General features: G+C 35.7%; 1 protein-coding gene across 3 annotated transcripts in view; it reads right to left on the bottom strand.

Moving 5' to 3' along the window:
• Positions 1–15,172, bottom strand: part of MTHFD2L (methylenetetrahydrofolate dehydrogenase (NADP+ dependent) 2 like) — a 124,533-nt gene that overhangs the window by 91,476 nt on the left and 17,885 nt on the right. For 2 of the 3 annotated variants that reach the window (XM_044388184.3, XM_044388186.2), the window contains exon 3: positions 14,688–14,810. The exons of the other annotated variant lie outside the window; for it this stretch is intronic. In XM_044388184.3, coding sequence (XP_044244119.2) covers positions 14,688–14,810 — 123 coding nt within the window. The remainder of the gene's footprint in view (positions 1–14,687; positions 14,811–15,172) is intronic. 3 annotated transcript variants of the gene reach the window in all.

Below are 15,172 nucleotides of genomic sequence, written 5' to 3'. Positions count from 1 at the left end.
TGACCTCTAATAAACATGAGTATATATTTATTACATTTGTTTTTTATTGTCTGTCTCTCCTGCTACTCCACAAGGATAGAAATTTTTGCCTTTTTATCTTTTTTTCCCTGATGTATTCCTAGCACAAAGAACAGTGCCTGGGATAGGAGGGACTTAATAAATATTTATTGGATAAATGACTACTACTACCCCTGACTTATAGATGAAGAAAATAAACAAAATCAGTGGACAGCCAGAAACAATTAGAACAGACCACCATAAGGAAAAGATGTCTGATCCTTCTACAACCTCTGACATCCATCCTTTAAAAATATGATGAAAAACCAAAGGTAACTTTCGTTAAAATCTTTGTCAGTATCTTTGCATCTACATTGTCTTGTATCTGTCATTTTCACGTCTTTTAATATAAATGTGAAGCAAAAGATTCATGTTTGTCTTTTATTGATTTCTTTCTTTCAGGACTTGAAAAGTCAGAAATTTAAGGCAAAGCTTTATGCTTATAGGTTAAAGTCCACACTCTGAAGATGAATATAGACCCTTGAAAATGTGCTCATTTATTCACTCAACAAATATTTACTGGGTGTCTACCATGTGCCCAGTATTGTTCTAAAGATTTAGGATACACAGTGAACCAAACTGACAAAATTCTTACCCTCTGGAGCCTACATTCTAATGGAATAAATGTCTGCCTAATCAAATTATTCAGCTATAGTCTTTTAATGAGTTAATTATTTTGTAGGAGTAAGTAAGAGAGATACTTTTGGAAGCTGTGTTTCCTGTTCTCAAGCCAATAAGTAATATTTAAATGACACCCTTTGGGTTCTACATCAAGGTTTCGAGACAGAAAATACTTATCAGGTGCTTACCACTTGTCCAACATATTTAAGAGCTGTTTCATCATCGAAGAGTGAGGGGACAAAAAAGGAATGGGAAGTGAGTCTAATCTCACTCTGCTAGTCCACCCCCAAATTTGAGAATTAGTAGAGCTTGGAGGTGGAGTGGGAGGCATTGTCTATGCCAGAAAGGGGTGGATCTGGCACTCCACCCTTCCTTGACCTCTTTCTCCTATAGCCACAGAAACTGCACATTCCTAGACAGACCTATTTCAAAGGCTGTGAAAAAAAAAATTAATGGAGTGGGAACCTACACCTAACACGAAGGTTGCTGCCTTGTCCTTCATAATTCTCTTGATTGACCTAAAGAGTACATGGAGATCCAAAAGTTGTCTTATTCTTCAGAAGGAGTATTGAAAACATCCTGGTTTATTAAGCCATTGGTTTGCTAGGCACTAGACACAGTGACTTCTGTCAAATGCACTAGACTGCTCTCCAAGCAGTGTACATTCCACAGAGCAGAACCCTCAGATGAGCGAGCATGTCTTTCCTAATGAGCTTCTCTAACACACAAGGGAAAAGAGGAGATGTTGTGTTTGGGGGACCTTGCCTGCAAACTTTTCCAGGACAGCTAGTCTCAACTGTGTCCTAACTACCTCTTTCCCCTAGTGCCTGGCACAGAGTGAAATGCAGATTGGTAAATCTTGTTTGAACTGGTAAATGAATGAAGAGGTCAGAAAGCAATCATATGAACAGATCTTTTAAAGAACTTTCTACAAAGAAATATTCAGATGTTTCGAAGTGCCTTTTACTTTTGGTAAATTCTTTATCAATGCAGAATGCACAAAAAAAAATAGATTAGGACATCATGGTAAGGGAAAAAGCAAAAAGGTGAAAAGGAAAAGAAGTAATCACTGTGGTTCCAGGAAATTCTGGATCTTGAAGATAGTTTGAGCAGTCAGGCATCTTGAGTTACATGATGTAACCTGTTTATGATAGCAATTGCTCAAAAAGAGGTAATTCTATAGATCTCAGTGACCTGGGGATGGGAATAAATAGGGAGAGACATATGCGGCTACAGGGACCAACCAATCCTACTAATATGTAAATCATATCAAAGTAATTTACTCAGCGTCCAGCACAAACCATTAGTCTTAAAAAACAATAACAAAACAAAACAAAACAAAAAACTGCTTGCTCAGTGCTGCCACCACTTGGTTAACACGACCACATGCAGGAGAATCCTCTTCTACTTTGTTGGCCTTGCATATAAATTCTTTGATAAAAATGTTAGTTGTTAGAAAAAAATTTTTTTAAGTGGGAAAATGCTATCACAGGGATGTCTTTGCTTCTATGTAAACACTCAAATGATGTCACAAAGGATTTGAACAAAATATTCTGTTTGAAATCTGGCCGCTTTCTCTTTGAGTAAACCTCAAATACAATAAATTGGCTACATCATAATTCATGGCTTGTGACACAATTTCAGTATTGGTCCAAGCACGGTCCAACTTTAAATAATTAATTATTTTTCATAATAAGCTAAGGCATACGCAAATCCACCACCCAAAACAAAAGTTACGGCCTTGATTGTAATCTCTATTCCAGCACACAATACAACCACTAAACCATCCCTTTTCCTGCTCCAACCTAATGGAAACTTCATTCTACATCCAGTGCTTAACATTCCCTTGACTTCCTTTCTACATAGTTTTATTGCATTTATTTGTATTCCCAAAAGATCTGTTTTTTTAGCCATAGCTTTATTTTAGAATATTTGAATATAATAGGCTGCATATATTTAAAGTGCATAATTTGATAAGCTTTGACACATGTATATACCTGTGAAAACCATCACCACAATCAATGGGCACATTCACCACCTTGGAGTTTCCTCAAGTCCCTTTTCCTCCCTCTTTCCTGTCCCCTAACCTCCAACCACCAGTAACCACTTGCTAGGGACTGAACTGTGTCCCCCCAAAAGTACATGTTGAAGCCCCAAATCCTAATGTAATAGTATTTGGAGATGGGGCCTTTGGGAAGTAATTAGGTTTAGATGAAGTCATCACGATAGAACCCTCAGGATGAAATTGGTGCCCTTATAAAAAGAAATACCAGAGAGTTTGCTCTCTTTCTCCACCTTCTGAGGATACAGAAAAAAGGGGGGCTGTCTGAAAGCCAGGAAGAGAGCTCTCTCCAAATCTGACCATGCTGGCACTCTGAGTTCAGATTTTTAGCCTCCAGAATTGTAAGAAAATAAAGCTTCTATGAACACGCATATACAAGTCTTCATATTAATACGTGTTTGCTTTTCTTTTAAGTAAATACGTAGACATGAAATGGAGGCACCATATAATGGATATACATATAACTTTCTAAGACATGATCAGACTATTTTGCATTCCCACCAGCAACACATCCTCACCAATATATGGTATGGTCAGTAGTCTTTCCAGTTTCTTCCAGGTGTGCAATAGTATCTTATTATAGTTTCCATTCGAGTTTCCCTAATAACTACTTATGTTGACTATCTATTCATGCAATTATTTCTTCTGCGGTGAAGTGTCTGTTCATATCTTTTGACCATTTTTGGTATTTATCCTGTTTGGGGTTCTCTGTGGTTTGGTGTCTGTCATTAATTTTGCAAAGTTTCAGCCATTATTACTTCAAATAATGTTTCTCTCTTCTCTTGGTATTGCAATTGCCTGTGTGCCCTACCTTTTGAAAATGTCCTACAGTTCTTGAATTCTCCAGGGGTTTTCCCCCCCTTCTTTTTTTATTTCTTTGCATTTCAATTAGAGAAGTTTCTCCTGGCATATTCTCAAGCTTATTATTCTTGGCATGTCCAGTCTACAACTGAGCCCATCAAGGCATTCTTCATTTCTGTTAGAGTAGCTTTGATTTCTAGCATTTCTTTTTTATTCTTTCTGAGACTTTCCATCTCTCTGCTTCCATTGTCCATCTTGCATGTTATCTACTTTTTCCATTAGAACCCTTAATATATGAATCACAATTATTTTAAATTCCCTGTCCAATAATTCCAAAATCTGTATCATATGTGAATCTGGTTCTGATGCTTGTTTTGTCCCTTCAGACTGTTTTCATTTGCCTTTTGTCATGGCTTGTGATTGTTTTGCTGCCACACCCAAGACTATGGGAGTTTCTCATTCTTATGCTAATATACCTTCTGCCTCCAAAAACTCATCAAAATTCCATTTAAGAGTCCTTATCAGTTTATAGCTCCAGTAGCTTCTGCTCAATGTGAGTAGGTCTTGGTTGTGACTCTGGATTTGCCTCTCTCCAGATTTGGGGATGGTGGTTTGCCATACTACCTCAGTTCTCTGATGGGTCAAGAAAAGGATTGATTTCCAGTTTGTTCAGCTTTTTCTTATTGTAAGGACAAAGGGACTTACATTATTCTGGCTGGAAGTTGGGCTTTGTTTAATTGGGTTGTTTTTATTTTCGTGACAGTGATTTTTGAGAGCTCTTTATATATTCTATATATTCATACGTTATCAGATACATGCTTTGCAAATATTTTCTTCTGGTCTATGTCTTATCTTTTCATTCTTTCAACAGTATCTTTTGAAGAACACAAGTTTTACAATTTGATGAAGTCTAACTTACCAAGTTCTTGTTTCATAACCACAAGTAGCCCAATTTTTCTGTACTAGTTGTTGAAAAACACATCCTTTCTGCACTAATCTGTCTTCTCACCCTTGTCAAAAATCAGATGTTGATATGGGTATGAATCTATTTCTGGACTTCTAATTTCTCCTATTGATCTGGTGATTTCAATACAATATTGCCTTGATTATTGGAGCTTTATAGTCTATTTTAAATATCTATTTTAAAATTTAGTCTATTTTAAATATAGTCTACTTCAAAATTTGTTTTTATTAAGGTATAATTGACCTATAACATTATATTAGTTTCAAGTGTACAACATGATTTGATATTTGCATATATTGCAAAATGATCGCCACAACAAATCTAGTTAACATCCCTCACTATACAGTTACATTTTTTCCTTATGATGAGAACTTTAAGATCTATTCTAGAAACTTTCAAACATGCAATATAGTATTATTAATTTTAGTACACACTGCACATTATATCCCCACAACTTACTTATTTTATAACTGGAAGTTTGTACCTTTCGATTTTAAGATTTTTGATTAATCTTCAAATTGGGTACTATTAACTCTTCCAACCATGTTACTCATTTTCAAAGTTTTGGCTATTCTAAGTATTTTGTATTTCCACATGAATCTGACAATCAGTTTGTCTACTGTTACAAAAAAGTATGAGGGGATTTTGATTGAGACTTCCTTGAATCCACAAATCAATGTAAAAATAACTGACATTTTAACAGTATTTAGTCTTCCAATCCATGAACATAGTGTATTGATATTCATTTATTTAGGTTTTATTTAATTTCTCTTAGGAATGTTCTGCAGTTTTCAATATACAGGTTTTTCACATCTTTTGTCAAATTTATGCCTAATGATTTCATTTTTTGATGTTATTTAAATTTTTTTCATTTCAATACTGATGTTTAATGCTAATATACAAAATGGCAATTGTGTTTTGCATATTAATCTTGTATCATCCAACCTTGTTAAAATCACTTATTAGTATTAGTAGCCCTTTTTTTTTTAGATTCCATTGGATTTTACACATAGACAGTCATATTATCTGCTTTTTTTTCTTTTTCTTTCCTTATTGTGCTGCTTAGAATCTCCCATACAATGTTAAATAGACATGGTAGGAGTGGACACCCTTGACCTCCTCCTGATCACAGGAGGAAAACATTCAGTCTTTCATAACCAACTATGATGTTAGGTGTAAATTTTTCACACATGCCCCTTAATCAGCTTAAGGATGTTCCCTTCATTAGTTATATGACAGCCTTTCATCAGGAATCAATGATAGATCTTATCAAATAATTATCTGTATCTTTGAGATGATCATATGACTTTTCATATTTAGTTTGTTAAGGTGATTAAATACATGTTTGATTTTCTAATGTTAAAGCAATGCTGCATTTCTGGAATAAAACCCCTTTGGTCATGATGAATGATCCCTTTTATATATTGCTAGATTTTGTTAGATTTTGTTAATATCTCTTACATTTATGTTCATAAAGGATACTGGTCCATGGTTTTCCTTTTTTGTAATGTCTTTGCCTGGTTTTTGATATCAGGGTAATGGTGGCCTCATATAATGAGTTCAGGAGTATTCCCTCCTTCTTAGCATTATTCTTTCCTTAAATATTTGGTAGAACTCACCAGTGAAGCCATCTGAACATGGAGCTTTCTTTATGGGATGAATTTTAACTACAAAGTCAACTTTTTAATAGAATTATTCACATTATCTACTTCTTGATCGAGCCTTGGCAGTGTGTGTCTTTCAAGAAAGTTGTTCATTTCATCAAAGTTGTCAAATTACGTGGCATAAAGTTGTTCAAAATATTCCCTTTTATCCTTTTAATTGCCTTAGAACCTGTAGTGATGTCACCTCTCTCATTCCTGATATTGGTAATTTGTGTCTTTTTTTCCTTGATCAATCTAGCTTTTGTTTCATTCATTTTCTTCATTATTTTTGTTTTCTATTTTAATTTCTGCTTTGATTTTTATTATTTTCTTTCTTATCTTTTCTTTTTTCTAGTACCTTAAGGCAGAAGCTGATGCTGATTTGGGATCTTTCTTCTTTTCTAAGATAGGTATTTAGTATTATATATTTCCCCCATGTACTGCTTTAGCAGCATACCATAAATTTCAATATGCTGCGTCTTCATAAAAAGTTAAAATAATTTCTAACTTCCCTTTTTTTTTCAATGCATGGGTTATTTAGAAGTGTGTTATTTAGTTTCTAAATATTGGGGAATTTTCCATTAGTGAGTCTTAATTTAATTCCATTGTGGTTAGGGAAAACACTTAAGGCAACATGAATCCTTTTATATCTGAGATTTGTTTTATGGTCTAGAATACATTATTTCTTTGTAAATGTTCTATGTAAACTTGAAAAAAAATGTGTATTCTGTTGTTTGCTAGGATTGTGTTCTATAAATGTCAATTAGGTCAAATCTATATCCTTAATTGATTTTCTATTTTCTCAATTATTGAGAGAGAGGTACTGAAATTTATGATTATAATTTTGGACTTGTCTATTTTTCTTGCAATTCTAGTGGTTTTTATTGCAGCTCTCTTCTTAGGGATATAAATGATTAAGATTGTTATTTCTTTTTGATAAATGGAACCCTTTATTACTGTGGAATGACCTTTTTATCCCTGATAATATTCATTGCTCTGAAATACATTTTGAATGATATTAACATAACCAATCCAACTTTCTTTTAATTAGTGTTAGCATGGTATATCTTTTCCATCCTTTTGCTAATAACCTCTCTGTGTCTTTATATTTGAAGTGTGTTTTTTGTATGCAGCATACAGTTGGCTCTTGTTTTTATCCAACCTGACAACTTTTGACATTTTATTGGGTTATTTACAACATTACATTTTATGTGATAAAATTTTATATGTGTTTTCACTGTTGTCTTTGCCCCCTTTTTCTTCCTTCCTTTAGAATAACTGAGTATTTTTAGTGATTTCATTTTATCTCCTTAATTGGTTTACTAGCTATAACTCTATATTGTGTTTGTTTAGTGGTCATTTCTGGTTCTATAATATATACCTTTAATTTATCTCAGTCTATCCTCAAGTGATATATCACTTCCCATACAGTATAAGAATCTAACATTTACATCCTACCATTTCCTCTCTCCCAACTTTAGTGCTATTGTTGTACGTTTTACTTTTATATATGTTACAAACCACACATTACATGGTTTTTGTTTTTAGTTAAATATCAATTATATTCTAAGATGATTTGAATGATAAGAAAAATATCATACGTATTTATTCATGTGACTACCATTTCCAGTGCTCTTCATCCCTTTGGATAGACACATATTTTCATCTGGTATCATTTCCTTCTGTCCAAAGGACTTCTTTTAGCATTTCTTGTAGTATGGGTTTGCTGGTGATTGTTTTCAGCTCTGTCTGGGTTCTCCCTTCCCTAAATTTCTGAAAAAAAAAATTTTATTTTGCCTTTGTTTTAAAAGACAGTTTCACTGAATATATAGAATTCACAATTGACAGGTTCTTTCCTTTCAATACTTTAAAGATCAAGCTATTCCCTTGTCTTCTAGCTTATACTGTTTCTAACAAGAAATCTGATGCCTTCCTTCTTTGTGTTCCTCTGTATGTTAATGCGATTTTCCCCCCTCTTGCCACTTTTAATATTTTTCTATCACACTATTTTTGAACAAGTGGATTAAGGTGTTTTTTGGTATAGTTTTCTTCACATTGCATGGGCTTGGAGTTTGTTGAGCTTCTTAGATCTGTGGGTTTATAGTTGTCATCAAATTTGTGTGTGTGTGTGTGTGTTTGTGCGCACGCGCATGCACGTGTGTTTTAATCTGAAATCTGAGTCACTTATGAAAGGATACTTCATTCTTATTCATGTAAAGCTCCACAAGAATCCCACTTCCCTCCTTCTTATAATTTGCAATCATTCGTAACATCTTGCTTCCACGATAACTGCAACAAAAAGAGGAGTGGCAATGGAGCACAATAGCTTTTAGCCATTCTCGGTCCAGAAATGGCACAAAAAAGTCACTTCCCCTCACAATCCAGTGGAAAGTAGTCACATGGCCCCAACCTAGTTGCTCTGAGAAGCTGGGACATGTAAGGTGGCATGTGGATATTGGAGAACTTTTTCTGCCACAGAAAAAGGCAGCACTGAAACTGAGAATAACAGAATTAAAATAATTTCAGAGGGTGTGGGCTGGGAAGGGCTCTGTGAGGCCGTGGCATTCAAGCTAAGACCTGAAGGGTAGGAAGAAGTCAGCTCTGGTATGTTTGAAAGAATCAATATAGTTAAGAGGTCAGAGGCCAAGGCCCTATTCAAGTAATAAAACGTGCGTTATCCTGGCATGTCTTCGATATAATAAATACTATCGTTATAGGAAGGTTTCAGGGGTACAGAGATTGAAGATCTTCTTCAAATCTTGAACAGTGTCAGAACTTATACACTACTCTTAGAAAATATGCAGAAGGGTAAGACTTGAATTAAAATTTAAAAAAAGCAGTTGCTGGGAAACTACAGAGTTCATTCATTCCGGCAGTCACACTCACTAAAAGTCTACCATGACCCAGAGTGGATTTCAGAATAAAATGTGAACTGTGATTCTCCCTACTTGGTGGTACTAGCACTCTAATGGAGGAAACGCATTTCTAAAAAAGTAATAAAATATTCCATGCAGAATTGTTCTGAAGACTCAAACACAGAACTGGGCTTTCTTCCTAGAGAAAGAGGGAAAATGTTGTAACAAAGTTCAAGTCAAAATCTGAAAATTAGTTAGAAATAAACAAAATAAATGGCTCTACAAACATGAAGAAGTCCAGAGTGGTGAAAATTTCCCACTCTTGTCAAGAACATTAAAAACAGAGCAATAAATATTCCGCATACATGAATTACATAATCTCTTAAGAAAAGCAATTATGGCTGAGACTTTTTTCCTCCAAATGAAGAATTAAGTTTTAGGCAATGCATATATCTATATCCTTACTAATTAGGTCAATATCTCCATTTTTATGCCTACTTATTATTAGAAACGTTTATCTTTGTTAAATCTACACAGTAAACTCTAACTCTCCTTACTCAATCCCTCCAGATTTAATCCTTTAAGCCTATATTTCATTCTAATTTCTCTATTTAATCCCCTTACATAAACTGGAAGATGTTAATATTCAAAGACTTCAACCTCGATAATTAAAAGGAAACATTTGGAAAACTATTTTAGAAAAAGATAGATAAGATGGAATAAGTTTTCCCATTCTACCTAATAATTTTGTTTTAGAAATAGATGAAAAGTAGACTTTAGAAAGCAAGAAAACATGAGGAGATGAGCAAGCGTCTCTCTTGGCACCGGCCTTGCAGTCTCCGTTGTAGGACGGCGATTATGGTTGAAAGGACACTATCATTGCTTCTCCTGGCATTGTTCTGCTACTCACTACCTCCCTGGCCTTACACAAGATTCTCAGTTCCCTTAATACCCTTAACTATACACCACAGATTGAAAAAAATAGCACCCACTGATAAGAGTTGTTCCAAGTGTTAAGTGATTTACTATATAGAAAGCACTTTAACAGTGTCTGGCAATAGTAAGTGGTAAATATTTGCAGTTATGGATACCAGAAATAGGTGTTGTCATAGAGCAATAGTAAAACACCACACTAAAATACCATTTAGTGCTTGCTGTTTTATAGGCTTACATCTGAATGCTTTCATAGAGTTCATATAACTGAAATCCACTAAAAACAAACTTCTCCTGTACCAAATCCCATACTGTAACAAATAGGTATAGCAAATTTCCAGCACGCTTTAAGCTTCTTGATAGTATAATTTCTCTTTCATTGTTTTAGTTAGAAAAGAATGGCTCTCAATTTTTAAAGCTCATTATTTCACCCTTTTTTTCACATTACATACTGATACATACTGTACAAATGACATAGCTTTTAATATAACATCACTTCAATAGGTACAACTCAATAAAAGCTAAAAGCAAATAATACCTGATTAGGAGAAAATACATACAGAACGTGAATAGCAGACATCTTTCTGGCCTTGACAAAATGACCACTTATTGATACTGACAGACGGCACACGGGATAGGAGTAGGGAAGCATCGCATGTGGTTTTTACTCCTCTGTAGTTTGAGGATCAGCTAGAGGAAAAACAGCCAGGCTGCATGACTGAGGACACACAATTATATCCTGAGTACTTCCAATCCTGACCGAAGTTGCACAGCTTCTGAACATAAAACGGGGCCTGGCCTGAGACAGACTCATTGCCACCAAATAGGGCAGAACTCTATCTCATTTCTTTGATTTGTATCCAGATGAGATGTATGGAAGCTGTTTGTATACTCTGATTAATCCTATGCAAACTTGTCCTGCAACATCGGAATTACAGTTCTAAGTGAGAATTTCTTTTACTCAAGATATTGCCCTAATGGTGAAAAATAATCTCCCATTTCTAATCATGTCATAATTTGGAATCCAAATTATGAACCCAACGATAGAAAACTGGAGGTGTGCTCAACTAGAATCATCTCATTTGCTCATTTGCTCATTGTTTCACTGATACATTGTCACCATCTTATTAAGACCCGGCCGGGAGGGGCTATCTCAACCTACTTCCATTTGGCCAACTCACCAAAATGACTAAAGGAGTTCCATTTCTTCTGTAAAACATGGAAGCGGATGCTCAGGGCTCACTAAACAAATCAGAACGCGGTTAAAAAAAAACTACTCCTGCCCATACCAGTTGACTTTCGTGATACTCAAGAGACAATTGTGTGTATTTCTTAAACGGTTTTTGCTAGTTTTTTCAGAGTAAATATGTAATTTAATTAAAAGTGGTATAAACAAATAAAATATATAATAAATATAATAAATAAAATACAATAAAATATAATAATAATAACAATGGAGTGTGAGAAGAAAACAGTTGCTATTTCTATAAAAACTAAACTGAAAATTTTGGAAAGACTCTTCAGAACTGAAATGAATTAGTAAGGATTTAGATATGGACAAGACAGTCGTAGATTAGGAGATATTTTCTTAAATATTTTATGTACATAGGTATGTATGCATTTAGAGAGCACGAACAGGAGAAGAGAAGGAGGAGGGGGGAGAAAGAAATTCCCAAGCAGATTCCACACTGAGTGCAGAGTCCGACGTGGGGCTCTATCTCACAACCCTGAGATCATGACCTGAGTCAAAATCAAGAGTTGGATGCTTAACCGACTGAGCCACCCAGGTGCCCCAGATTGGGAGATATTTTAAAAATCAATATGAATTTTCACTGCGATAGTTTCATCTCAAACTGAAAATGAGAGGCAATGAATCACAGGTATTAGTAATGCCAGAAGATGATTCAAAATTCCAATCAGTAGGTTCCAAGGTGCTGTGGAACCCCATCAAAAGATTGATGAATAAATGAGTATTTAAATTATTTATGTTATAATACAATATTTATGGTAAATATGCATTGTTTCATGATTTCCTACTTTAACCAACTTTTTCTATCAATCAACAAACCTTATGTCCCAGTATAACGTAGATTAAGTAGAGTAAGTAATATAGACGAGTCTTCTCATATGTAAACTAAAGAAGATAATTCCTACTCATAAGGCTGCTTTGAGGATTAGATAAAACCATCCACAAGGAATACCTGCCACATAGTATGATATATTACTCACTAGCTAACACTGATGTGCTGGTGAGGGGTAACATAATAGTACTGGCATGAGGAACCAGTCTTCCTGGATTCACACATCCCAACTCAATTACTGCCAGCTCCAGTGACCTTTGGGAAGTTACTTAACCTCTCTGTGCCTCAAATCTTTCATCAGTAAAATGTACAATAATAGTTCCAACCCCCCAGGATTATTGTGAGGATTCAATGAAGTAATCAATGTAAAGTGATGAGACATAATAAATCCTTAATGTAATAAATTTTAGCCAGGATTATTTTGTATATTAGTGGCTTTTCAGCAAGATAGAGAATTATCCTTTCTTAGAGCATCCAGATATTTGTTATTAGCCCAGTCCCTTTGCCTCTATGCTTCTGTCTAAAATGAACACAGAACTAAGCAATTTATTTTAGTACAGACAGTTCAACAGTGCCATCTAGTGGCAATTTTCTAATAAATTCCCCAAATGAGAAAAGTTGCCCAAAAAGGGTAAAATTTCTACAGATAGGAACTTAATTTTTAGGACAAACTAAATCCAGTGTTTTAGATTTGGAAATTTGTGACATGTTTTTTATAACTATTTGAATTCAGTACAAATACAAGTGGGAGAAATTTAAAAAACTACAAACCAAAAGAAGATTGCTTGGCATATATAGCAGAAAAAAGACTCTTTTTTAATATGAGCCAAACAACTGGGTTTAAGCCCACTGCCAAATTTCTGGGGACTGACTTGTGATGTTAATAAACCCCTAAGAGAATTAGAAAAGTGAATGTTTGGTACGACTTAGCACAGAAGTTATATACTAAGGCAATAAGTTATATTGTTGGATAAAATACCATAATACCATACAAAGATCCCATGCAATAGCACCATTCAGCTTTTGCTTTCTGCAAAATTTACAGAACTCAAAACTACTGTCATCTGTACTATGCTTGCAGTCCTCGCTGTACTCAGCTGAAATAGCCATGAATTTCAGAGCCATAATTTAGTTAAATAACATCCGTCGTCCAACAACACAATTCAAACGTCAGTTATGGTGCTCAATTAACGGTGAGTAATTACGTAAGAGCTGCCAGCCCTCTGGTCCACAAATCACTATGTAAATAAAGATGAGCATCGGGATCAGTGAGCAACATGTTGCTTCTTTACAAGTCTGGATGACTGGTCACTGCACACCCGTTATTCAGCTCAAACCTAAATGGCAAATCATCCTTCCTCCCTGTCTCCCAGGGATAAGCTCACGTGACGTTTCGCAAAAGTTGATCATCTACAAAGGGAATTAACCTGTAAAGGTGACAGGGCAGCAAAGAAACAAAATGCGGCAACGCTAGAAGTGAAATTAGATGTGAACAGAAGGTCTGAAAACGGCGACAACCGAGCAAAGGCAGCAGAAGCCTGGCCCACGGGAAGGTCAGAACTATGAAGGCAGAAAACAAGATGAAGTCGCTTCGGGAGGATTCTAATGGAATGGAAATGGCTTGTCCAAGAACGAGGTGACCCTGCAATGTTGACACTGTGCCCTTTGGAGCGATGCGGCTATGAGCCGCGGGAACTTAGTGAAAGGCCAACCAATTCACACAAACGAAGAAGGTTCTTGCGACAAAAAGGATGACAACACCCCAGCGTAAACGGCACCGGCAACTCTAGGGGATACTTCACAACTTTGAAAAAACTACAAACCACAAGAAGATTGCTCGGCAAATGATTACAAAGGACAAATGGAAGCTGATCCAAACCTAGCAAAGAATATACAATTCAATTCCCCAAGGCACGGGAAAGACGCTTGCTCCATACCGTAAGCTATATGATGAGAAGGCAAGCTACTGGTCAACCTCCTCTGGTCAAGTTTTTTTGCAAATAACTTTAATTCTCAATGTTTCTAAGTTTTGGGGGTTTTTTTTGTTTTTTTTTTTTTAGAGGGAGTGGGGAGGGGCAGAGGGAGAGGGAGAGAGAGAAACTTAAGCAGGCACCATGCCCAACAAGGAGCCAGGCGCGGGGCTTGATCTCACGAACCTGAGATCATGACCTAAGCCACAATCAAGATTCAGACACGCAATGGACTGAGCCACCCAGATGCCCCTCGATGTTTTTAATGTTTAAATTAGAGTATACTGAACAAATATTAATTTTACCTTTTTTGTTTTCATTTCCCTATACATTTATGAGCCACAGTAGGAGAGTTTTTAATGTATGGGGAGAACATTTCAAAGGTCACAGAACAACTGTTATTTTTCCCATGGATTTTTAAGATCACTTTACCCGGTTTTAGCTTACACAACTCGTTTTTATGGTCTTGCACTATTGTGTAAAGTGAGGACTGCATGTAATTTTTGCCTCAATTTTTCTTTCACAAGTTTCAGTCATTATAAGCGCAAGTCATTCAGGAGTTATCAACAATTACCTGCTAGTCTAATAGCTGGTACCTTCATGAACCTATTTTCTAAATTACTTGTGGTGTCATGATACAATGTCGACAGATGCCCTTTCACCTAAAACCAAAGCAGACATAGAGAAGAGCCTTATGTACCTGGCAGTGGTAACTGAACTAATATACCACTGACTCTTGGGTCCATATTCAATTGATCAGTTATGTCCAAAAGTTCTTCCTGAGAAACATCCTTAGGTTTTAGAATGATCTCACTACAGATCCCTGGAAGAAAAACAAATACAGAAAATCACTTGACTAACAAAGATGTGGTTTTTCATTCATGGTGCCTTACACGGTGTGCAACTGGTTTCCTCTGCTCCCGTCCCACAGTAAGGAAAGGCCCTTCTACAAAAATGGTGTCCAAAGCACCATTAAAAGGGATTTCTCAAATAGCACAGATGTTTTCTCATGATTCACATGCATTTTTTTGGCCCAGTATCCCATCACATTTATCTGTGATAAGCTACTGTTAGTGGATTTGAATACAGTAAAGGTACCAATGCCACCACCACCACTATTAGGCCAAGATCAGCACAGTGAACTGGCCAGGTTTATTATCTGATTCAAGCAAATATAATAAAAAT

Source organism: Ursus arctos, unplaced genomic scaffold (assembly GCF_023065955.2).
Source record: "Ursus arctos isolate Adak ecotype North America unplaced genomic scaffold, UrsArc2.0 scaffold_9, whole genome shotgun sequence".
Taxonomy (NCBI): Eukaryota; Metazoa; Chordata; class Mammalia; order Carnivora; family Ursidae; genus Ursus; species Ursus arctos.
The sequence above is the reverse complement of the archived record's forward strand: the minus strand, read 5'-3'. Positions and strand labels throughout refer to the sequence as shown.